Source organism: Cloeon dipterum, chromosome X (assembly GCF_949628265.1).
Source record: "Cloeon dipterum chromosome X, ieCloDipt1.1, whole genome shotgun sequence".
Lineage (NCBI taxonomy): Eukaryota > Metazoa > Arthropoda > Insecta > Ephemeroptera > Baetidae > Cloeon > Cloeon dipterum.
This window is the reverse complement of record NC_088790.1, coordinates 27492868-27515626: the sequence shown is the minus strand read 5'-3', so window position 1 is coordinate 27515626 and position 22759 is coordinate 27492868. Positions and strand designations below refer to the sequence as shown.

The following is a 22759-nucleotide window of genomic DNA, read 5'->3' as shown; positions in this document are numbered from 1 at the left end:
ATTTATTCTCTGATAATTTTCGGCTTTTAAACCGGTGGCTATATGGATCATTTTGACTCTCTGCAAAAGGCGCATTCATAAGTGGACAAATTGGCATCCGCAAGGCGCGCACTATAATACAAAAAATATTATTTCATACTTTTTTGTTGTTGAGAAACATCTGCGATCCTAAATATACAGAGATACCATTATTAGCTTTTTTCTGAAACCCTATATCAGCTCTTTGCTGCCGCCCTCGTCAGGAGATAAAGGCAAAAGGATATATGACCTGCGGCATTTATGACCTTCAAAGAGCAAGGGGTTCAACGCACTTTCCCATTGCTGCCGCAGAGGAAATCGTTGACTTGTTCACCTGAGTTTGTGTGAAGCAATAATAAGAAATTGAGGTAGATAATTTTCCATTATGGAGATCAAAGGGACAATCAAAGGACCAAAATATTATAGCACCTTACGTACTTTAACAGGATTTATTCTCTTTTTGGCTATCTTACACATTAATTGACCATCAGGTGTTTACAAAGTTGGCAACTATTTTGCCGTTGGCTTCTGATGGAATTTTGAAATGTACCAATTTTTAATTAATTTCAACTATTGCTCCAGAAGTATTGTACAATTACGCAGTCAACAGTTAAAATATAAATCACAAGAGCTCTCATGCTTTGAAAAGTGAGCTAGCCAGTATATCAATACATTTCTTTGTCCAATTCTTAATTATCCGGGATTCCTTAAGATTGTTGCCAGAACCCTATTGGACAAAAAGTCCTGACAATAATACAAAGACGGCACAAGCGAGAGCAAAGTGAGTAATGTACAAATAATACATGTTCAGTTCAAGCGTTTACAACAAAAATCCTGCTGATATTCACCAGATATACTGCCGTTGGATTAAGTACACAATTTTGAACAATTACGACTGTGTTGTATTCCAAACTCTTTTCTGGGTGAATAAAAATTCTTGTCGCATCTCCTTGCGTGTCTATGCGTTCATGATGTTCAAGGCACGTGTTATAATACTAAATTTAATACTCCTTACTAACTATCGGTCTGTTAGCTGGAAGGTAACTAGCGTTACACCATGAAAGATGATCTTCTGAGAGGTTAAAACTCACTCAAAGGTGAACAGACTTTGTTTCAAAACCAAAGTTTAAGTTCAGAAGGCCTCTCAGTCTTTAAGTCGGCAGAATGTATCAAAAAACAATTTTTTTTGAAGAAAATCCGATTTAAGTAGGGAAAATGAGAAAAAAAATTAATATCTTCTGCGAGATTCTCGAATGAGTGCAGTCCATGCATTGATACTAATTCTAACACCGTGATCTGTCCATGGAAGACGTGACCCTAGATTCATGCACGTAAAATTACGGTTTGAGATCCAACCAGGCAAAAATTAAGATTCATGGGCCGGTACAGATCATAAGTTGAACTTAATCGGCTAAATTGTGTGACTTAATTTAAATTTTTTTAAGTTGAAAAGGCCGCCGAACTTGGCCCTGTTATCCTGGCAGTCTGCTCGTCCGGGTTGGGGGGCGGCTGGACCAGAAGGGTGACTTCTGGACCCTGCTCGGGATCGCTGTCCGGGAACAGGCTGTGGTACGGAGGAGGCGCGTCCTTCGGGTCCTCCAAGGGCGGCGCGGTGGCGCACGTCGGCGTGCCGCACCTTAGTTCCGGGGGAATGCCGTCGTCGAGGAAGTACGCTTGGCACTTGAAGTACGCAAACACGACCACCACCATCAGGACGCACGTCGTCGCGAGGATGAAGAGCAAGTTCAGCTCGGAAGTGATATCTGAAAACAAAAATTTAATAATAAAGAGTAATTTGTTCTCCGCTTCTATTGCATTCTTTATAAAGACGATTTTTTCAAAATAAGCGGAAATCAGTCTTAAATTTCCTTTAGAAATATCTAAAAATATAAATTTTAGAATTTTTACGCTTTATGACAGTATTAGTTAACACCAAGAATTAGTGCCTCCTCCCCTTAAAAAATATTGCTTTATCTAAATAAAACAACCAGCACAAATATGTCGATTTCTAAGACACATATAAAGGAAGGAGACACCTGCGCGGTGACGACATTTCACAACAACTTGTATACACGCTTCATTCCTTGTTTATCCCTTCCAAGCATGATAAAAAGCGTGAGAGCGCCTTTGAAGGCAAAAAATGTTCACGTGGTACTTACACTTTGAGTGTTAACAAAAATCCACTATTACCCTGATCTTTTATAGAAACTATTTTCTACTATCACAAATTTTTAAAAATATAAAAATTAAAATAAAACCATTGGTATAAGTATTTACAAGACCGACAGTAATTAGGAGAGCCCACAGTATTATTTTTTCTCAAGGGCAAAATGATCAGGATTAATTTTGACGCTCTAATTAAGGCGTTTAAGTTTAATTTCCTTAATTTCTTATATGATTCCAAGCATGTAGTGTACTGTTAAAACAAGAGGGTCTAGGGTAGCCCTAGGAAGGTCAGGGTCTGTCCCTGACGGGATCCCGAGATAAAAAATTTAATAATATTCCAATTACATCGAATTTGATAACTTTTCATAGGTTTTCGCCGCTGTGAAGCTAAAACAATTTGTCTAATGACATTCCTGAAGAAAACCGGTCCTTGAAAAATTATTTGTGGTAGCCATTAAAGAGCAAAAGCCGGGCAAATGCTTGTTACCAATGCATAAACTCATCCTTTAGAATTCAGTTAAAGCCTAAATTGACCTAAGAAGCACTGCAATTTTTTGAGAAAATTGGCCGGAAAGTTACCGTGCTTTTCAAATGTTAATGGCTGCCTCCTTACTTGAAATCCGATTTAATTTCAAAACCAAGAGTTTCCCCAATAAGTGGCATACACAATTGGACAGATCTCGACGAGAGTAATCGGGATATGCCAAGAAAATACGTTCAAGCACTGTAAATTTTTGGGAAAATTGGCCAAATTTGAATTGAAATTGAGTGCGCAAAATAAAATAAAAATATTAGATAGCCATCACTGGTTCCACAGTTACTTACGATATTTTGTCTTCTTGTGTTCAGGATAAGGGTTAAAGCACAACGTTTCATCGTAGCACCCATTGTACGGACAGTTGATGTATCCATCATGGAACAATCCTCCCCAAATGCACATTTTGGTATCACCGCAAGGAGCGTAGTTGGGGTCATTTTCAGAGCACACTTAAATTACAAAACATTTTAATTAAATTAGAGAAAAAACAGATAACTGCAATCGTAACTTACGTTTGAAAGACGTGAAGACAATATCAAATTTGAGCTTTATTTCTGGTTCCAAAGGAATCCTTGCGACGAAAACATTGACAAGAATGTCTTCCTTGAAGTGCAAAATTGCGTTGTCTAACAGATTATTATGTTCCTCCAGATCGATAGGGTTGTCAACTTTCAATTCACCACAAAACTTCAAAACTTTGCCGTGTTCTTGATAGAACTAAAATGACACAAAATTAAACAATTAATTATTATAAACTATCAGCCCCCAGAACGAATTTATTTAAGTAACTAATTTGTTACTAGCTTCTTTTAAAATACTATATATATATATATATATATCTATTTTGTCCCTCATTTAAATGATTTTCTTTAGAAAAGTGGGAAAACACAACATCTAGTGGAATTCAAGTGATCTGAAAAATAAAAATTTCCCGTCTTTTCTTCAGGAAAATCTTCCCGATTGGCAGTTTATCACATGAAAAAAAATTAATTCTTACAAAACCCGTTAATATTTTAACTAACACGAACTTGTATTTTTTTCCAAACTTTAGATTCCAAAACAACACATTTTTTTGCGGCGCTTACAGAAATTTTGGTTTGAGCCTTTTTTGTCCGTCAATTTACTGAACAATTTATTTTCAAATAATTTATTCTAGTGGCTTTTTACTGAACGGTTAAGTATATGAAGCTAGAAACAATAATTATTGTATTATTAATTTACATAGTTTACCTGAACATAATCAATGCATTCTTCTGTGACAGGGTCCTTACGAAAATTGAGGTTTTGAATGACCACAGAAAGCTCGTCCTTAGAAATGCCCTGAACGAGAAAAGTACAGTTGAAACTTCTCGTGCCAGTCCAATGTTGGAAAAGTCTTCCCTCGGTGAGGTGCAGGGCAGACCTTTCTTTGTTGCCCATCTTCACGGTTCGTTTCTTGGCCATCGGGTCGCATACCGAGCTATGTTCCAACGTATCTGCCACATAATTAACAACCACACATTAGACTCAATGAGCAAATTAAAGCAGGCGTGAGTAATATGTGAATTATTATGATCGCCGAGTTTGTGATGTCATCCTGTTGAGAGACCTGAATTGCATGCGAAATTAGCAACCGCCGATTTCGACGACTCGCGTTCGGATTCATGTCGAAATTTCGGCCTCTTCGGCCGCTACTCACATTCTAAGGTGGCTTGCACGCTGCTCGCGCCGAAAATCGCGATTATTAAGTAGAAAAACCTCATTTTTGTAGGACCTCTCCATCCAGCGTTAAGAGTGTTTTGTGTTTTTCTCTCCGTGACCTGCAGTGTTGCCGCCTCATTCGCAGCTCGCAACCAATGGCAGCTTTGCACCGCCGTAAGCGCCGCAGTTTTCGACTTGTGCCGTAAACGGTGGAGGGGATTTCGATGAATGCAGGGTGCAGGGCAGGTGCAGGTACAAAGCGACCGAAAAGTTTCCAGGGATAGGGATCTATTGTCCGCTATTATCGATGACAACGTTACAATGCTGTTCAAAATATTGTATTACCTGTGAAAGGTTATTGTGCGTTTTAGGGATTAGTAACTTTATTTTCAATCTTACAACAGAACATAATGGAGATAACAGCATACTAATAAATAATAATCTAATAATGCTTTTAGGGCTTTTAGCACTGCTCTCTGCTAACAATAGAACAGAAAGACGCAGCCAAGAAGCGTCATATAGTATTATTATTTAATATTTTCCTTGAAAATGCATCGTGTTATTTTTTTAAAACAGCAAAAATAAAATTTATTGATCTCAGAATTGCGATATTTTCTGAAATAATTTATTGTACTGTGTAATGGAGCATGAAATTTCATAGCAGGTAGAAAAATAGCGCCAAGGCATGTACGTGTTCGCTGTAATTTACTTTCTGTTGATCTTTTATAAAAAAATGTGATAAATTTATCCAATTTATCCATTAAAAAAATTCCCCACATATTTCATTATTTACCGTTTCATAAGATTTCTTGTGCGCTGACAGTTGACAGTGTATTTTTCTTCAATTAATCCTTTTCTTTTATAAAACGAACACAGTTAATTTAAATAAGTGTAAAACTGTAAAAACTGAATTTCAAATTAAAACAGTAAATCGATAAATAAAATTCTAGAAAACTATATGAACTGATTACTTTATTTCGGGGGTGGGGAACAAATGAATACAAAAAGAAACCAACTTTTGGTTTTTTTTGTAAAAGCGTTGCTGGTTCATCTGTGTTCAGTTGAGGGTGGAAAAAATTCCCCCAGCAGAAAACTCTCCTTTCTTTACAATAATAATGCCAGGCCCCCCCTGTCGCGGCATGGCAGCGGACACAAAAAGCCAGGAACCCATGAAGGGGCGCATTTCATTTCTATGAAAAGCGCATTTTATTTTACTGACTGCGCCTTTGATATTTTAGCTGCTGCATCAGTCCACGGGAGGCTCAAGATTTTTCCCCTTAAACCACAAATCCATTTCCGACGCAAGTTCAACGACCTGCGGACCGTCAAGATAAGCACAAAAAGATAAAAAAGTGATGATGAATTGACGAAACGTATTTTATTAATTAATAAAACCAGCAATATAATGGTACAGGCCGACAAGAAAAAGTTTTGGTCTAAACACTGACCCAAAAATTAAAAAATTTGAAGAAATAAATCAGAAATTCCTTGTTGAAAATAATAAAGGCTTCCATCCCCCATCCCTTCTGAGCAGCAGGTAAAATTTTCGTGTCAGATCAGAGGCCAAAGAGTGTCCTTCAACCCATCCATTTATCTTCCCTTAAGTATGTCTTTCACGCTGCGCTCTTTGTTATTTCACACAAAAGCAGTCAGTTTGAACTCGTTTTGAGGGACTATAAATCTGGCAACCCAAGGATAAGGGGACAGGGGACGCAAAAAGGAAAAAAAATAAACAGCGCGCTGACTGTTGGAAATTGTGCTTGTTAAAAACTGGCACCCTCTGGAATTTCCCCACACATTATTTGCCTGCTAGAAACATGAGCCGCAGGTAGATGTTTAGTTCGGTCCATTTTAAGCAAACGTGAACTGTGGACTCTCGCAATCAGCAAGAATTAATATTTTAAAAAAATGCTGTAAAATTGATTTATAAAAACAAGATGTATTAATAATTATTTTAAAGTAAAAAAATTTTCATACATAAACCATAGTGATATCAGAACAAGGCGCGCAAGTTTTGCAAGAAAACTTTTTTTATAATATAATGCAATGCGTCCTGGTCCCGGCAAAATTCCGCAACGTTCAACAAACACCCAAATTTTCATTGTCGAATTGATTGTTGCCCTTTTCTTGCAACAAGGAAATTCACGTTTGGTTGTTGAAAGTTACGCAATTTTGCCGGGACCAGGACGAATGGGTGTTTGCTGAGAAAAAATAAAAAGATGAATTCCCTGCATTTCTTACGGAAGAAAATTGGGAAATAACTGGAGACAGTGTAAAAAACAGGGGTGAAAGAAAATGAACCCTTCAAAAATTTCGTCATAAAGTTTAATTTTTCATTCTTTGGAACTAAAAACTCGTTTCGTAAGTAACACACAATAGAAGATACAATATTTCATGTAAAAGCAAAGAACCAGCGCAGCCATTTAAAAGAGGCGCACTACAATAGAGATTTTAAAAATGTTGCCAAACATTACGATTACAAATAATTTAACTCGACCAAATCATCCCAAGTCATTTTTGTTTGTTAAATTTGTAAATTTGCGCTTTCTGCTGTAATCATTACAGTTCTTTGCTTCGCCTGGATAGCTGCAGCTGCACCGCATCAGTAAGCTGTGTAAAATCATGTTGACAACCCTGACTGGCTGCCAGCTGACACCGGCTAACACCAGATTCGCTTGTTGTTTTTAATTTCATTCAGCTGATTTCTCAGTCTGTTTTAAAACCCTTCACGCTCGACAAGATTAAATATTTTGGCACACGGTGGCATAATTTTCAGCTTTTCTTGTGACCAAAACTTTATAATATTATGCCATCATTTGGTTTCTAATTAAGAATCCGCATCATGAATAATGTCAATCAGCTGAAGCAGCAATACTCAGGCACACACCCTGGCATTGGATCGTACCTGGAGTGTATGACGAGGGCCCTGCTCACCGGTCTCTCCACCTTCACGCTTAGTATGAGCCCTTTTTGTTTACATTCTTCCGCCTGAAGAATTATTTTTAAAATATTTTCAGCGTTTGCCTGCGTTTACGTGCCGCAGAATATTTTGAAAAAGAGACTGCCCTACGGCCCTGGAGGAAAAATCCTTTCGTCCACGATTCTGGCTTCGGCAACGGCTTACTACATTACGTCTAAAAAATCAAAGCTTTGCCAAGCTGGCTGGCTGGCTGTCGAGGAAAAGCACACTTACTTCACCGAGCAGGAAAAATTAAATCAAGAAGAATGATTAAATCATTTGTCTCGCTTAGTAGATGTATTTCAAGGTAAAATGTGTTTATAAGGTTTAAATGAACAATTTTAATTTTAATTTGATGTTTCTTTCAGAGTTTCATATCGTTTTGGGCCAAGAGCACTGAGCACCGGAGCGACTGATGAGATTTTTGATGATAAGAACTATGATAGCATTGCTAAGAGTGTTCTGCATAGTACTACAACAGGGCACGACCTTTTGGTGCTTCAACCTTATGTGAAATGGGGCCCGCAAAAGAAAATAAACACAAAGGCTGACCTGGAGCTGGAAGAGGCAACAGCCTTGGTGTCTACCCTGGCCAGCTGGTCTGTTGTTGGACAGGTTTGGATTTTTATCGTCTCTTTGCCACCACTATAAAGATTTGCTCCAGATGGTAGTTCCTTTGGAGAGCATTGAGAAGAAAAAGGTGTTTGGAAAGGGGAAATTGGAAGAGCTCAAGCAACTGGTCAGAAAGAACAAGAAAATCAATGGAGTTTTCATCAGCCTTAAATACTTGGCATTAAGTCAGAAAAGGTAGACTGAGTTTCAGTGTCAGTCTGGTCTTAATTTTGAATTGGTTCATTTCAGAGAGTTAGAGGCATTGTTTCGAGTTCCAGTGTTTGACCGGTTTACAATTGTGATTCAAATTTTCAAAGAAAACGCAGTCACGAAACACGCTAAACTTCAAGTTGCTCTTGCCGAGTTGCCATACATCAGGTTAAATAATGTTATAATCACACCAATTCCGTGCAAATTATTTTTTTTTAAAAAAAAAAATAGAAACCTGCTATTGAGTGAGACAGCAAACGTACAGCTTGGCTCTGGAATGAGCCCTGAGGCGCTCAGGTGCACTCTCCACGCCAGGGAGAGCAAACTAAAGGAAGAGATGAAAAAGTGCCAGATCTACCACCATACCTTAGAGAAGAACAAACAGCAGAGGAAAATCCCTTTGGTCGCTGTCGTCGGGTACACAAACGCAGGTGAGCGTTAAACAGGTTTTTTTATAGTCTTCAATTGCAATGAGATTTCCTCAGGCAAGACCAGTATCATCAAGGCGTTGACGGGCGAAAAGAAACTGCAGCCAAAGAACTCACTGTTTGCCACCCTGGACGTGACCTTGCACCAGGGGTTGCTGCCATCTCGACTGAAAGTTCTCTACATCGACACTGTTGGCTTCATGTCCGACCTGCCAGAGTCTCTCCTTGAGTGTTTTGTTGCAACCCTTGACCACGTAGCCTACGCTGTGAGTAAAATAATAACGGAGACGTGTTAAAAAAATTGTGTCACATCTCACTGAAAATTCAAATGCAGGACGCCATTTTGCACATTTGTGACGGAAGTCACCCTGACCTAGTGAGACAGAGAGATCACGTTTTCAAGACACTGCAAGGTTTGAGAAACCTGCCGCCGAATTTCTTAGACCGAGTCGTAACCGTCCGAAACAAATGTGACAAACCACAAACCGACGTCACCTTCGAGGACGATTTGCCTGTGTCGGCAACAAACGGAACTCGTAATGATTTTTTCATCCCAATTTATCGATTTTTTAAACCTTTTTATCCTCTAGGTTTGGCATTTCTGCAGAAAATCATCGAATCCGTGGTGATGCAAACTACAAACAGAAAAGTGATGGTTTTCAAAGTGCCAATGGGAGGAGAGGAAGCCCAGTTAGTAGATGATATTATTTAATAAAAAAACCCTTTAATTTATATTATCCCTTTGTTCAGGTGGCTCTACAAGGAGACAGCTGTGTGTGAAGCAGAGGCTGACCCAGATGACAGTCAGTTCATCATGCTCAAGGTTGTCATCTCGGATGTGCAGATTGGAAAATTCAGATCCTACTTTGTCAAGCGCAGGTTGGCTGGGTAAAAGGAAAATAAAAAAAATGTTTTATTCTTCTTTGAAGTAGATGAATAGTTTTACTTTTTGGGAGAGTGTAGTTAAATGAAACATTTTTGCATTTAAACAACTAAAGTCATCGTATAATTTCGAAAATAACACAGTACAGTGTTGTTAAATATTTAGTTGGATGAACATTTAATACATAAATAAGTTTCTTGTATATTTCAATATCTTCCTGTTTGACGTACACAACTTACATGATGTTTGCTTTTTGTAATAATTTGGGTTACAGTACAGTATATTATATAGTTCAGAAGGATTTGTGTGTAATATGTTTCAAAGGCCTGCCACAAATATGTTGACAACAAAGATTGGCACTACGATTATGAACTGCAAGTCATGGTTACATTTTTGTCAAATTGCACATCATTTTATTTTAGCGTGTTATACATATTTAAGTGGATTGTTGTTGTTAATAGCTTTTAGTCGGTATCAGCTTACGAGGTAATCTTCCTTTTGTCTTCGGCAAACTGAGGTTTATATTGTTTCCTTTTGTGGCTTTCGTAGTATATGAGTTAAACACATGACTAGCTCGATTGCGGCGAATCAAAGTATTTCGGGCAGTGCGTCAAGATTTGGAGACTTCCTCCGGCAGACACAAAAGCACGCTGCCGGCAACGGATTCAAAAGAAAATTGGGAAACATTCACTTTTCACTTTAAGTTGATGGTGTTCAAAACGCCGTGGATAAAAATGATAAATTTATTTAAACACGTTTTTAAGTTCTGCATCAGGCTTTCGTTTGTTAACACTTTCAAGGATTAATATGAGGGTTGCTGTATTTGCGTATTTTCCAAAGCCTTAGATTAGAAATATCGCCAATAATTCAAGGGGTTGCAGGAAAATCAAACGCTATTTTAGAATTTTGATGGTTGATTTAAATTTTAACGGCTATGGAATACGGAAAAAAAATGGACAGCAACCAAAAACCTTTTTACTTTCAAACGGAAAGCAACCCTGCATTTCAGATATTGATACTGTGAGATCAGGTTTTGACAAACACACGGTACAAAAGTGAAAAAACAGCAGCTCTGCGCTGCTGGCCAAGCCACAAGACATAAATGCGTTGACGAAAATGCCTGCAGTTGCGACGTGTTGGTCCAAATAATCAGATTCGCTACTAACAAATAAATCCAGCTGAAAATCGAGCTCTCGGACAAATAGAATCGCTTAAGTGGGTGGAGACCAAACGCTGAATTGTTATCTGGATTGGTAGAAGAGCGGTCCAGAGTAGGCGGCCATGGCGGAGAAGTGGCCTTCGACGCAGCACTGCTCCAGCTCCATTTCGCCCTCGCCCACCAGCTGCAAGATTTGCCTCGCGTCCTGGTTGCTTGGCAGACAGAATACTATGTTGCTGGACACGAACTTTGCTTGCTGGAATAACTCGGCACCGTGGAACAAGTTGAGATCACACACCACCTGCAAAATTTAAAAAAAGTAAGAATTACGGCTGAAAATAAATCCCTCAGCGCGAGACGGTTAAATCACAATAATCGTCGATTCAGCTTTTCCGCATTGAACATCAAAGTCATAGCCACTTCACTTCGCACCGCGTATTTTGAAATTGAAAATAAAATGTGGATTGTCTGGTTCACTTGGCCTTGACTGCATCTTAATCCAGCTATCATTCATAGAACATTTTTTTCGTCACGGTTTAATTCACAACTCACGAATTTATGTATAGAGCTGGCGCGCACGGTTCTGTTCAGCCATTTGATCACCAGCCTATAACTCTGCTACGAGTTGGCTCGACTTGTGACATGTTATTGATTACGAATATATTTAAAGGTGATATATATACTTCTAAAATTTCAAGACTAGCGAACAATCAAGCTTAAGTGCAAACCGAAATTTCATGCCATTATGAACGTGTGTTTTTAATCTCTAACAAGCAGCACGGCGAGTTAGTCTTGTATTACTACAGAAATAAAGTTCAAGCTAAACAGAGTGGAAAAATAAATAAACAAGAATTTAAGTCAGGGTTCTACTAGTAGGAAAACGTGTCTTCAATGCGAATAATACAAGAAAACGATAAGATGTTGACGTAGAGCCTGCGATAACGCTTAAAACCAAATCAGCGGAAAACCGCGAATTTCTAATGCCTTGCGTAGTTCCAAGCCCTCATAAAATCCTCAAATAATTGAGATGTATGGTTTTTTTAAGATTACGAATCACTACAATCTTCAGATTTTAAAATAGATTTTGGTGAAAGCCGAAGAAAAAAATAAACTTTCACAGAGGGTTGCGAAAAAACAATGTTCGCGATTTGGACCAGCCGGTTTTGGCAGGGGTGGTTAAAAAACCAGGCAATTGTTTTTTTTAAAGGTTCGAACTTACGGCTTAAATAGGTTGTTCACTACTGAAACACTGTTAAGATTTTATTTTTATGTTAAATTTATAATTCTTAAAACTTTAAAATTCAAGGTGATGTGTTCTATGCTCTGTACTTTAATTATTTTATTTTGTTAACTCACTAATTTAGCCGGCTATAAAACCAGTTCAAACTGGCTTGGTCGAATTTTTTTTTTAAACAGCCGACATTTTTCGAACATTGCAAGAACAGCAACCCGCGAGATTTTTTTAAATAATGAATTACTGTACTGCTTTTTAACCAATATTTTGCAGACATCATTTGCACGCAAGTTCAAAATTTATGAGTGATTTGCCAATGACCTTGACTTGAGCTACGGGCAGTCAGAAAATTCTGGCGAAATTGAGGATTTTTAAATAAGGAACTCTACAAAGCGGAAAATTGTTGTGACCTATAACCGCTAATTTTAGATAATTACTTAAAAAAAATAAAATCTATTTCTTGCGCAAAAATTTGATAAAAATCGATTGCAAGTTTAAACTTACAAGTGTTTCCGAAATAACAATATGACCAACGCATTTCGCTTGAATTGAATGAGAAGAATGTTGGAAAAAGAACGCAAATACTCGAATTATTGTGTTGACTTAAATTAAAAAAAAACGAAATGAAAGTTCTAGAGGACAGCAAGGTAGCTTACTGTCAAATATCGCATGCTACTACTACTAACCAAATATTATTCTTCCATACCTGTTCGTCGAATATGCTGTTGACATTTGAGAGCCTGAGAAACACTGCGTCGGCAACAAGATGCGTTTTCATTTGCAGAAAGTCCCCGAGGACAAAGTCGATTTTGTTGGTGACACAGCTCATTTCTGCGCGCTGCTGTGCTTGTTTGATTTTCATTGGGTCAGAGTCGATCGCGATAACTGAAAAAGTAAATTTGCAGTTTTATTTTAGGAACATGATGACGGCGAATTTAAAAATGTAAATTACCTTTCCTGCAGCTTTGTGCGAGTTGAACAGCGAGTTCTCCGTCGCCACAGAGAGCATCGACTACGACGTCGCAGGCACCTCTTTTGGCCAAGTGGACTTCAAACTATGATTAGAACCTTTTTTTCAAACGAACGCTTAAAAACTTACTCAGCCAATCTCCGTTGGTCATTTCTTTCTTGTCGCACATCAGATGGTTGAGCTGCTTTTTCGACTGCTAATTGTGAGAAATTCAAGTTTCAGGGAGAGTTGCAAAGAAAGTCAGAGGATTACTCACTTTGTAAAGTTGATCGGCTGCGGTTTGCTTGTCTTTTTGGTGTGATATGATTTCGGTGGAAGTAATTGTGGAGTCGTCGTTGGTAGGCAAAAAGTGGAAACCAAAGTAGCGCATTGCGTCCTGAACTGGAATGATTGTCGCTTGAACTAGGGTTCTGCAAAAGTGGAAATCAAAATTAGTGTGCAAATTTTATAAAGCATATGCTTTGAGAAATGATTCAAGAATAAATTGCTGGTGTAGGCACCAATTTAAAACCTGAATATATGATTTTGACAATTTCAAAAAGGACAGGTTAGCAATAATTTAAAAAAAATGTTTTTTATCTAGGTCTAACATTTCTCTGCATATTTAATTGATTCTGACGATTATGACAGTCTAGTGTGCTTCTGCCTTCATTGGCATCTATCAAAGAACAATATTTTTATGTCCTAGGATTCGCCATTTTAGCGATGCGCAAAAAATTAGTCGGAATAAATTTATTAGTTTTCCCCCCATAAATAATAATATTTGACACAAAACAGGGAGTAAGATAAATTAGAATTCGGATTATGGCATTATTTCCTGAGTACCTTGAATGCGTTTACAGGGTCGAACTGAACTTTTTCCGAAAGTTCTCGATTTTGCCGTGCCAACGGCGTGCGGATCTTGCAAATCGAACCAAAATCAGGCGTCGTTAAAATGGCCGCACATGGGAATTGAATTATTTAGATCGTTCGAGGGCTACCCTGACGCCAGGGTTCGATTTCTAACTCGTTTTAATCGTCTTTGGTTACTCAAAGCACGTTCCGAGGTTAAAAATGTATCAATAATTCAAATTTTATTATATCACTTTTCTCCCAAACTCAAAAATACTTTTTTTTCAACCTTTTCATTTTCGAAAACTAAAATTGTCACTAATCGCCAAATTTCTAATCATGTTACGCACTTTAGGGCAACATTTCATCCCATACTTATCGTTAGAAAAACAAGAAATACATTTTAAGTGATAAAAAAATGAAAAATAAACCATCACATTTGGAAAATAACAAAAAACATGGATTTAAATTAAAAGTTGAAGGCTGTTTATGGGCATCTTTTGGCATTAAATATTATCATTCTGGTGTACGCCGAGAGTCTCGTTTATCCAGATTTCACCTCGATTTTCCGGAAAAGGCGCACAAATTGTTTTGGAAAACTATATACCAACCTAAAATACATTAAATTCAGGATGGTGCTCTAATAAAAAATAAAAATGTTGATTTTTATGAACCCTCTGTCACTATAAGACTTCTCGATTATCAATGAATTGAATAAATGACCTGTCACAATTTCTTGTGCCTGGAAAACCCACCTGTGAAATCAAGACCTAACCTGACCTAACCGATTTTTGCCTCGCGGCCAGGTCTTATGCAGGAGAAAGCCGGCTTTATTATTCAGGAAAAAGCCGCATAAATTAATGGCGCAGGAAAACGCCAGATTTAATAACTCTCGATAATTTCAATAAAACCATGCAAATTTTGCCAATCTTTTAAATAATTTACACAGCCTCTAGTTTTTAAACCAGAATCAAAGGAATATAGTTTTTTTTCAAGTTTTTTTGCAGCTAGTTTCTTCTGAATTTTGTGTATAAATTTTGCAGCTATTGATTTTTGTCTTTTTTTAGCTCTCTTGCCAACTTTTAAGGCAAAATTTAATAATATTTGTTAAAGAAAACGCTGTGAACCCCAGATTTAGAGATACCGTTAAACTTAACTGGTCAATTTAGAGTTTTTTTATATTAAGAGCAATAAACCGCACGAAACTGGTAAAAAACCGCAAAAAAAAATACCACTGCACTGCAAGTTTGGGAAACTCCCGGGGAGATTCCCAGCCCTGTGATCACTTCTTTCCTTACAGCGAAATTTCAATTGGAAAAGAACTGGGAATCAAATTCCCTCCAAATAAATCGTTTTAATCAAAAACAAAAGATTAAAAAATCCACCATTGAAATTAATCATACAAAATTGAACCGAAGAGCCTTTTTGTCATGTTTATTCCTACTTGGATAAGCTGCTGTTTCTTGAGTTTCCATTCTGCCTTGGTGGAGAAATGCTCAATCGGTTCAAAGTGTCCTCAACAACAGTGACAGCGTCATATCTGATCAGAAATTAGAGTGAACTTGAAAAACGAGCACGGCGATGGTTTACTACCTTGCTTTCTGGCTGTCCTCCTCCTCGCTGTCCGAAGAGCTAAGAGACAACATCGCCTCGTCCAACGATGTCACCGAAGTCATCGAGTCGGACGAGCTGCTCCAGCTGAGACTCGGACTCGAGTCCTCGCTGAAGGTTTTCGGGTAGTTCAAGAACGACCATCTGCTCTCGGCGTTGAACGGCAGACACAGGGGCTGCGCTTGAATCGGCTGCTGCTGCTCGTCGAATTGGAAAATTTGCTCATAGTCGTCTGTGAACGTCTGACAAGAGAGTGAAACAAAAAAAGCGCCACCGTTAGACAAGATAAAAATAATAAAACTCGGAAGCGGCAACCTCCGAGTTTCATTAACACGCATAGAGCACAGTGCTTCATTCATCTAACCTCGCTGATTGACTTTTCATGGTCGGCCTTGAGGGCCGAGGTTTGGTTGTGGTATGCGAGTCTCGGCGCAGGAATCACTGCCGCCGAAAACTTGGCCCTGGTGCAGTGGCAAACGAGGGACGAGCCGCCCTCGAGCCGCAGAACGACGTCGGCCAAACTAACACGGTTGCACTCGGCCATGCCTGCCGACACGGGCGAATAATCGCGTTAAAATAAACGACAGTTGGAGTCGAAGGTCAAGTGTGCGAAACATGATACATCCGAGTGAGCGAGCGAGAGAGCGAGAGTCGCGAATCGCGTTCGAATAAAAGGAGCTCACCTGCGAACTGCGAAGTGATCGGACCTTAAGAGGGTCGTGCGAGATGCATGGTTGCTGGCCTGACGCAAGGATTGGAGGAAGAGGGGGCCTGGGTCACAAAAAGTCGAGAAATTCCATCGGGAATTTCGGTGCAAACCAACGCGATCGCTCTGGAGAGCGAGAGAGCTGCACGCACGCGGAAACGGGTCGATGGACTGCCCGTGCCCGACTGCCAGAATTTACAGTGCTACCACCATTATAATGTTTTAAAATTTGCATAATTTATAATAAAAACAAGTTTATTTTGTTGCTGAAATCTTGTGGAGCTATTTAATTTTGAAATCAGGGAAATTTCTGACTAATTAGATTAGGCAGATCAACTGATGGGTCTCGCTAAACTGCGATCTATATAAAATGTTTAAATTTGGTTGGCGTACCTGCTGATCAGCTGCTTTCTAATAACAAGGCCGAATAGAGAGGAATAGAGCGAGTATTATCTGGACTAATCTGGGCAATATCATGAATGTCAATGATTTCTAACACGGAATGTTGCGACATCATGATACTATTTGAAGTGTAATTTACAACACGAATGTAGATAAATTCCAAACCAGGAAAGTGATCTCAATTCAACGACAAAAGGATAAAATAATGGTATTATGATGTATGACACTTATTTAAATGGTTGCGAATTTCAGCGACAAATTAATTTAATGTTTTGATTGAAGTTATGTTTTTTCATAAATTAAGAAAAAACTCATCTTGAAAAACAATTTTGAATATTTTTTGTCTGATGGTCATATTTTACTTTTTTAGATTCTGCACAATGCGTGACCGGACAGCATTATTCCTGTGCCTCGGCTCATTCATCTTTGGCTGCATGCTGACCATCAACTTCATAGCACTAGATTCCGCTTCGAAACCAAAGCAGCCAGTTCAGGACGCGTCTGTCGCCGAGATTCTGGATCAGCATCTTCTAGTCGTCATGATACTGTCCAAGCCGGACAACTACGCGCAGAGAAATGCGATTCGAGAGACCTGGGCGTCTGAAATGGGCCGAGATTCGATTTACGTGTTTGTCCTGGGCAAGGATGGTGACAAGAACCAACTGAGACACGAAGTCAAAAAGTTTGACGACCTTCTGTTCGTGGACACTCAAGATCGTTACGATTTCCTCACAACCAAATTGCTTCAAGGCTTTCAAAAGGTTCAGATTGACTGAAATTTCAATCATTGGATTTTTTGTTTATTTTACAAACTTGTTCAGATTTCATCCCATTACAAATACCGCTTTTTGCTGAAGTGCGATGACGATTCCTTCGTCCGACTGTCAGCCCTTAAGACTGAACTGCAGACTGCGTCTTCACCCCTCTACTGGGGATTTTTTAGGGGAGACGCCAGGGTGAAAACCACTGGAAAGTGGCGCGAGACCAAATGGGACCTGTGCGACCGCTACCTTCCCTACGCACACGGAGGAGGTAAAATATTAATTTGAAATTACAATGCTAAAAAAATTGATCAACACTAATTTTTGTCAGGTTACGTGCTCTCGTCCGACCTGGTCGCCTTCCTGGCCAACAACCACCAGTTGTGGCGGCGATTCAACAGCGAAGACACGAGTGTTGGCGCGTGGCTGGCGGCCGTGGAGGCGCAGCGAAAGCACGACACGCGCTTCGACACCGAGCACCGTTCCCGCGGCTGCAGCAACACCTTCTTGGTCACGCACAAACAGACGCCAGAGATGATGCACAGATTGTGGACGCACCTCCAGGACACAGGAGAGCTGTGCGAGAAGGAGGAGATCCTAGTGCCAGGGTTCGAGTACAATTGGAGTGTGCCACCTTCAAAGTGCTGCAGCCGCTTCGATGACGGAGGTGTGTAGCCAAATTTATACGCGCGCGAGCGAGCGAATAAAGTGCCAAAGTGGCTCTCTAAGAATTTTTAATCATGCTTTTCAGTCAGGTTTAACTTTATTTTACAAAAGTAAACAGATTTAACCAATTTGGTGTGTGTTGTGTCTGATTAGAACATTTCTTTTTCAGTGTCTCTGTAAATTATATTTGATGGCATCACATTTTTGCACCTCAACTAAGTTAAAAAAATACTCTCAAAGTCTTGAATTAACTGTTGTGTCCGAATTAAGAATTGGAAGAGTCTCCCAGGAAACTGTCGCAGCGGGTGCAGTAGTGGTTGGCCGTCATGCAGCTATCCTTGCAGTATGGGATGCAAACGCAAGGCCAGCATCTATGTTGCAATAATTTATTAGTATTGGAAATTATCGTCTAATTAATACCAATTAACTCACAGGAACATAAAGAGGCAAAAGGCCCAGCAATGGGTCTTGCAGCTGGTCCTGTGAACCACGCGCGTAGACACCACCTGGTTGCAATTCGCACAGGTTGAGGTCGTCGAGTGGTGAGGCAGGCCCCTCAAAACTGAATAATGCTGATGCACGCCTGTCAATGAAAGTAATAATTAAATATTTTTTTTATTCATAAATTTTAACTTAAAAAATTTGGGTATTTTTAATTCGCTCTTGTCGCACTAATTATTGTTTTAATTTTAAATATGACAAGTTAGTTTTATGATGACTCAATGATTACAACAGTGGTAGTAATCTGTAACTATGGATATGGAATTAAATTTATCTTATCTGATGTAGACAATTTCACAACACCGCATTAGGTGATTCACCAAAGCATATCGTTCATAAACTCATAAATAACACTCTTCTTGACCAATCGAGTAAATCATAATTAGAAATTACCAGGGGATGGCTGCGTTATAATCACGGTCGTTGGGGGTTGGACCACAGGGGCCGGAACTTGATGAACTGGTCCCCAGTGCTGGTGTCCTTGCTGATATTCGTTGTGCTGGTGTCCATAGTGATCGTTCGGGTTGTAGGGTGGAGGCCGTTCGCCGTGCAGCGCACCAAAATCGTGTTCGTGGTTTCTGGACTTGCCAGCAACGGTAGCTGGATGCATATTTGCGCTCAAAACAATCGGGGTGTTTCGACAAACTGCTGGCGTTTGTTTGGTAGCGCGTTGCTCGCCGGAAGGTGATGCGATTAGGATTCTCGTGCGCACACGACGTTTGACGCGCACACTGCTTTACAGATAAGAGTTATTATGTCACGCTATAGTAGGGAGCAGGAAATTATTTTTACTTAACCACAAGTGCCTTTTAGTTATTGGTAATATGTATAATTATGTTTCCTTCAAAACTATAGAGAGGAATTAAAATTTTATTATTCACATGAGTTGCTATCTTTAACTTAAATAAAATGGAAAACTCATTTAAAGCTTTAGGTTGTGGACGATGTTGACTTTTAACGGGTCCCTGTAGAGGGAGCGCAGGTCGACGAACAAGGGACGCGCCTGAGGTACTTGTCGACCAGCATCTTTTGAAGGTGTCGCAGGTGGCGAACGCCAGGGGCAGCCGCTGCGGGACCTGCGCCCGCGGAAACTGCTCCCGGGACTCCTCGAACATAATATAGATTTTCGTTCACATCATATATCAAAAAAATAATACATATTTCAGTTTCGTTAAGAATAAAATACGCGATGAACAAGCAATGTTTAGCACTTGCTGGGTGTGTCGTCTTTTTTAATTTTTCATTAGGAGCTATTTGTTTTAAAGATGTATTTTATGCTAACTGAATGTTTATTACGAGACCGCTTAATGTCTAACTCAACAACAAGCACAACTTGTCTTTAACTCAAGGGTTTTAGTCCTAAAATTGTATAAAAGCCTCCCTATTTTTTTGGAAATCATAGAGGAACATAAAGACGTTTTAACAAAGAGGAATCACTCCAAAATTATTCATTGTTTTTCGTCGACGAGTTAATCAGTTTGAATGTTATTTTCCTTGATTTTTTTGTCATCTAAATACACCCCAATTACTGGCCTTAACAAAAAAGAATAAAGAGCCAAATTGAATTGGCTATCTAATAATTCTTAATTTTGAATTTCAGTCATTTACAAAATTATACAAATTGAACCAATTTTACGTGTGGTGTGCATGATTAAAACAATTTTCAGTGTTTGCAAGCACGTCTCTGTAAATTGTATTTCATGGCATAATATAATAAATTTATTGTTGAATAATTTTATAATATTTTTTCCATGCATTAAATATTTCGTAACAAGTAAATAACTCATTTTTAAGAACATTTTTCCTCAAATACGTTGTCTTGCATTAAAACTCTTGAGTCCGAATTAAGGATTAGAAGAGTCTCCCAGGTAACTGTCGCAGTAGATGCAGTAGTGGCTGGTCGTCTTGCAGTTATTATTGCAGTAAGGGAAGCAAATGCAAGGCCAGCACCTATACACGTTGCAATTTATTAACATTGAAAATTGTCGTCGAAATTTACCAATTAACTCACAGGCTCATGCAGAGACAAAATGCAAAACAGTGAGTCATGCAGTTGGACCTGTGAACTACGCGCGTAGAAACCAACTTGGCGCAATTCGAACAGGTCGAGACCGTTGAGTGGTGAGGCAGGCATCTCAGAGCTGAATAATGTCGAGGCACGTCTGTCAGGGAAAAGGAAATCAATTCAATATTTTGAAAATAACATTTTTTGTTGAAATAAATTGAAAAATTTGTAATTCTGACTTAGAAAATTGGGGTATTTTCAAGTTTGCTCTTGACACAATAATTATTTTTAAATTTCAATCGAAAAGGTCCATTTTCATCCAAATATTTTTTATAATAAAAAAATTAAATTTAGTTTTATGATGACTGAATTTGCAACAGTGGCAGCAATCTGTAACTGGAGTTAAATTTATCGTAGCTGATATATACGCACTTAGGTGGTTCTCAAAAGCATCGTTGATATTCTTTCATAATAGAGTAAATAACTAAATTAGAAATGGGGAAATTGAAATTACCATTGGATGGCTGCGTAACAATAATGGTCGTTGGTTGTTGGACCAAAGGGATCGAAACCTGGTGTCCTGGGTTGTTGGGCGGTTGCTTATTCGAGCTCATTTGTCAGAGCAATTGACTTTTCTACAAACTGGCGTTCGTCTGGAGGCGTGTTGCAGGAATAAGGAAGGAGATTACTTTTCTAGCTCTGATGTTTGGTGCCCACTGCTTTATAAATTGAAGAATTAAAGTTTTTATGTCAAACTTAGGAAGCAGGAAATTGTTTCGAATATCAAACAGTTGCTGATAAATAAGTTTCCTTCAGAACATAAGGCCAAAACCACATTAACAGCTCTGCTAAAATGAAAAATCAACCTTGCTTCCGGTTTTCTTTTTTCATTTAAAATAAAAGCTTCAAAAATACAGCCACTAAAGGGTTTGATTTTTGACTGGCCCTAAATCGTCGTGAGCACCAAGAGCTTATACTGTCGTTAAAGTTAGTTAAAATAATTAAAATATCTTCTAAAGTGCATATAAACATTTCAAGCAGTATGTTGTATTGTAACCATAAAAAAATTGAACAGTGAACAAAATTATTTAGAAAAGCAATTTTATTTTTGCCGCTATTTATCACCAAAACTGGTATACATAATTTATCATAAATAGAGCTTAGAAATTAAACCAATTTGGTGTGTAGTGTGTATGATTAAAACAATTTTTCAGTGTTTGCAAGCACGTCTCTGAAAATTTTATTTGATGGCATAGCATTACATTTATTTAGGTTTGTTAAATAATTTTAAACAACAAAAACAAGTACAAAACTCATTTTTAAGAACATCTTCCCTCAAATACGTTGTCTTGAATTAACACTTGTGTCCGAATTAATTAGTAGAATTAGAAGAGTCTCCCACGAAACTGTCGCAGCGGATGCAGTAGTGGCTGGTCGTCATGCAGCTTTTTCTGCAGTAAGGGATGCAAACGCAAGGCCAGCACCTATACACGTTGCAATTTATTAACATTGAAAATTGTCGTCGAAATATCAACCAATTAACTCACAGGAAGATGAAGAGGCAAATGGCCCAACAATGGGTCCTCCAGTTGGGCTTGTGAACTACGTGCGTAGAAACCGTCATGTTGCAATTCGAACAGGTCGAGACCGTTGAGTGGTGAGGCAGGCATCTCAGAGCTGAATAATGTCGAGGCACGTCTGTCAGGGAAAAGGAGATTAATTAAATATTTTGAAAATATAATTTTTTGTTGAAATAAATTGAAAAATTTGTAATTCTGACTTAAAAAATTGGGGTTTTTTCAAATTTGCTCTTAACACAATACTTTTATTTAAATTTCAATCGAAAAAGTAGAGTAAATCACAAATAAATCACTTATTTAGAAACGGGGAAATCGAAATTACCAGTGGATTGCTGCGTAACAATCACGGTCGTTGGTGGTTGGACCAAAGGGACCGAAACTGGATGTTGTGCTGGTTGTCCTGGGTTGTAGGACGGTTGCATATTCGAGCTCATGGTCAGAGCTGTTGGCGTTTCTACAAAGTGGCGTTTGTCTGGATAGGCGTGTTGCAGGAATAAGGAAGGAGATAACTTTTCTAGCTCTGGTGTTTGGTGCCTAGTGCTTTACAAATTAAAGTTTTTATGCCACACTTAGGAAGAAGGAAATTGTTTCGAATATTAACATATGCCTTAAGTTACTGGTAAATATGTTTCCTTCAGAACATATGGCCCAAAACCACATTAACAGCTCTACTAAAATTAAAAATCAACACTGCTTCGGTTTTTTTTCCTAGAAAATTTAAGCTACAAAAATACAGCCAGTATAAAGAGTTTGATTTTTGACTGGCCCTAAATAGTTATGAGCACCAAGAGTTTTTATTGTCATTAAAGTTGGGGTTTTCATTAAAATATTTTCTAAGG

The 22759-nt window shown here is 38.6% G+C and overlaps 5 protein-coding genes and 2 long non-coding RNA genes across 11 annotated transcripts; 2 read left to right on the top strand and 5 right to left on the bottom strand.

The window, feature by feature from the left end:
• Positions 1–436: 436 nt before the first annotated feature.
• On the bottom strand, positions 437–4556 carry LOC135945928 (uncharacterized). Its single transcript, XM_065493876.1, has 5 exons — positions 4401–4556; positions 3953–4197; positions 3235–3439; positions 3010–3171; positions 437–1781 (listed from the first exon to the last, which is right to left on the bottom strand). Exons 1-5 carry the CDS (start codon positions 4462–4464, stop codon positions 1459–1461), a joined length of 999 nt encoding a protein of 332 aa, XP_065349948.1. The 5' UTR covers positions 4465–4556; the 3' UTR covers positions 437–1458.
• A 2502-nt stretch (positions 4557–7058) lies between these two features.
• LOC135944881 (putative GTP-binding protein 6) lies at positions 7059–9542 on the top strand. 2 transcript variants are annotated; one of them, XM_065492098.1, is made up of 9 exons: positions 7481–7668; positions 7730–7976; positions 8026–8168; positions 8223–8351; positions 8415–8614; positions 8669–8877; positions 8946–9147; positions 9202–9301; positions 9362–9542. In XM_065492098.1, the coding sequence occupies exons 1-9, from the start codon at positions 7628–7630 to the stop codon at positions 9501–9503; spliced, it is 1413 nt and encodes a 470-aa protein (XP_065348170.1). In that variant the 5' UTR covers positions 7481–7627; the 3' UTR covers positions 9504–9542. The 2 variants fall into 2 exon arrangements, with proteins under 2 accessions (XP_065348171.1, XP_065348170.1); XM_065492099.1 differs by lacking the exons at positions 8026–8168; positions 8223–8351; positions 8415–8614; ... (2 more) ...; positions 9202–9301; positions 9362–9542 and adding an exon at positions 7059–7359 and having other exon boundaries at positions 7420–7668; positions 7730–7869.
• Positions 9543–9594: 52 nt separating this feature from the next.
• LOC135944883 (trimethylguanosine synthase-like) lies at positions 9595–16207 on the bottom strand. 4 transcript variants are annotated; one of them, XM_065492101.1, is made up of 9 exons: positions 15983–16206; positions 15664–15845; positions 15282–15541; positions 15133–15228; positions 13114–13267; positions 12987–13053; positions 12840–12935; positions 12594–12772; positions 9595–10954 (listed from the first exon to the last, which is right to left on the bottom strand). In XM_065492101.1, the coding sequence occupies exons 2-9, from the start codon at positions 15841–15843 to the stop codon at positions 10736–10738; spliced, it is 1251 nt and encodes a 416-aa protein (XP_065348173.1). In that variant the 5' UTR covers positions 15844–15845; positions 15983–16206; the 3' UTR covers positions 9595–10735. The 4 variants fall into 4 exon arrangements, with proteins under 4 accessions (XP_065348173.1, XP_065348175.1, XP_065348174.1 ...); XM_065492103.1 differs by having other exon boundaries at positions 12987–13050; XM_065492102.1 differs by having other exon boundaries at positions 15664–15849; positions 15994–16206.
• A 209-nt stretch (positions 16208–16416) lies between these two features.
• Positions 16417–18205, top strand: LOC135946473 (beta-1,3-galactosyltransferase 6-like). The gene is made up of 4 exons (XM_065494699.1): positions 16417–16615; positions 16778–17168; positions 17229–17439; positions 17500–18205. Exons 2-4 carry the CDS (start codon positions 16788–16790, stop codon positions 17841–17843), a joined length of 936 nt encoding a protein of 311 aa, XP_065350771.1. The 5' UTR covers positions 16417–16615; positions 16778–16787; the 3' UTR covers positions 17844–18205.
• Positions 17197–19057, bottom strand: LOC135946474 (lipopolysaccharide-induced tumor necrosis factor-alpha factor homolog). Its single transcript, XM_065494700.1, has 3 exons — positions 18729–19057; positions 18267–18417; positions 17197–18205 (listed from the first exon to the last, which is right to left on the bottom strand). The coding sequence occupies exons 1-3, from the start codon at positions 18943–18945 to the stop codon at positions 18100–18102; spliced, it is 474 nt and encodes a 157-aa protein (XP_065350772.1). The 5' UTR covers positions 18946–19057; the 3' UTR covers positions 17197–18099.
• Positions 19058–20004: 947 nt separating this feature from the next.
• Positions 20005–21054, bottom strand: LOC135946475 (uncharacterized). Its single transcript, XR_010575516.1, has 3 exons — positions 20855–21054; positions 20347–20497; positions 20005–20285 (listed from the first exon to the last, which is right to left on the bottom strand). It is a non-coding gene; the product is annotated as an uncharacterized LOC135946475 (long non-coding RNA).
• Positions 21055–21472: 418 nt separating this feature from the next.
• LOC135946477 (uncharacterized) lies at positions 21473–22485 on the bottom strand. The gene is made up of 3 exons (XR_010575517.1): positions 22243–22485; positions 21888–22038; positions 21473–21824 (listed from the first exon to the last, which is right to left on the bottom strand). It is a non-coding gene; the product is annotated as an uncharacterized LOC135946477 (long non-coding RNA).
• Between the last annotated feature and the right edge of the window lie 274 nt (positions 22486–22759).

Coding starts and splice junctions, on each gene's coding strand:
- LOC135944881 (XM_065492098.1), top strand. CDS start 7,628: ATGATTAAATCATTTGTCTCGCTTAGTAGATGTATTTCAAG. Junction 8,615..8,668: donor CGTCGGGTACACAAACGCAG/GTGAGCGTTAAA, acceptor AGATTTCCTCAG/GCAAGACCAGTATCATCAAG. Junction 9,302..9,361: donor ATGGGAGGAGAGGAAGCCCA/GTTAGTAGATGA, acceptor CCCTTTGTTCAG/GTGGCTCTACAAGGAGACAG.
- LOC135946474 (XM_065494700.1), bottom strand. CDS start 18,945: ATGCATCCAGCTACCGTTGCTGGCAAGTCCAGAAACCACGAACACGAT. Junction 18,418..18,728: donor TATAACGCAGCCATCCCCTG/GTAATTTCTAAT, acceptor TTTCATTGACAG/GCGTGCATCAGCATTATTCA. Junction 18,206..18,266: donor TTTTGCCTCTTTATGTTCCT/GTGAGTTAATTG, acceptor ATTGCAACATAG/ATGCTGGCCTTGCGTTTGCA.
- LOC135945928 (XM_065493876.1), bottom strand. CDS start 4,464: ATGAGGTTTTTCTACTTAATAATCGCGATTTTCGGCGCGAGCAGCGTG. Junction 3,440..3,952: donor AATGCATTGATTATGTTCAG/GTAAACTATGTA, acceptor GTGTCATTTTAG/TTCTATCAAGAACACGGCAA. Junction 3,172..3,234: donor TGTCTTCACGTCTTTCAAAC/GTAAGTTACGAT, acceptor TTGTAATTTAAG/TGTGCTCTGAAAATGACCCC.
- LOC135946473 (XM_065494699.1), top strand. CDS start 16,788: ATGCGTGACCGGACAGCATTATTCCTGTGCCTCGGCTCATTCATCTTT. Junction 17,169..17,228: donor TGCTTCAAGGCTTTCAAAAG/GTTCAGATTGAC, acceptor AAACTTGTTCAG/ATTTCATCCCATTACAAATA. Junction 17,440..17,499: donor TCCCTACGCACACGGAGGAG/GTAAAATATTAA, acceptor AATTTTTGTCAG/GTTACGTGCTCTCGTCCGAC.
- LOC135944883 (XM_065492101.1), bottom strand. CDS start 15,843: ATGGCCGAGTGCAACCGTGTTAGTTTGGCCGACGTCGTTCTGCGGCTC. Junction 13,054..13,113: donor CAGCCGATCAACTTTACAAA/GTGAGTAATCCT, acceptor TCTCACAATTAG/CAGTCGAAAAAGCAGCTCAA. Junction 10,955..12,593: donor ACAGCATATTCGACGAACAG/GTATGGAAGAAT, acceptor TAAATTTTGCAG/GTGGTGTGTGATCTCAACTT.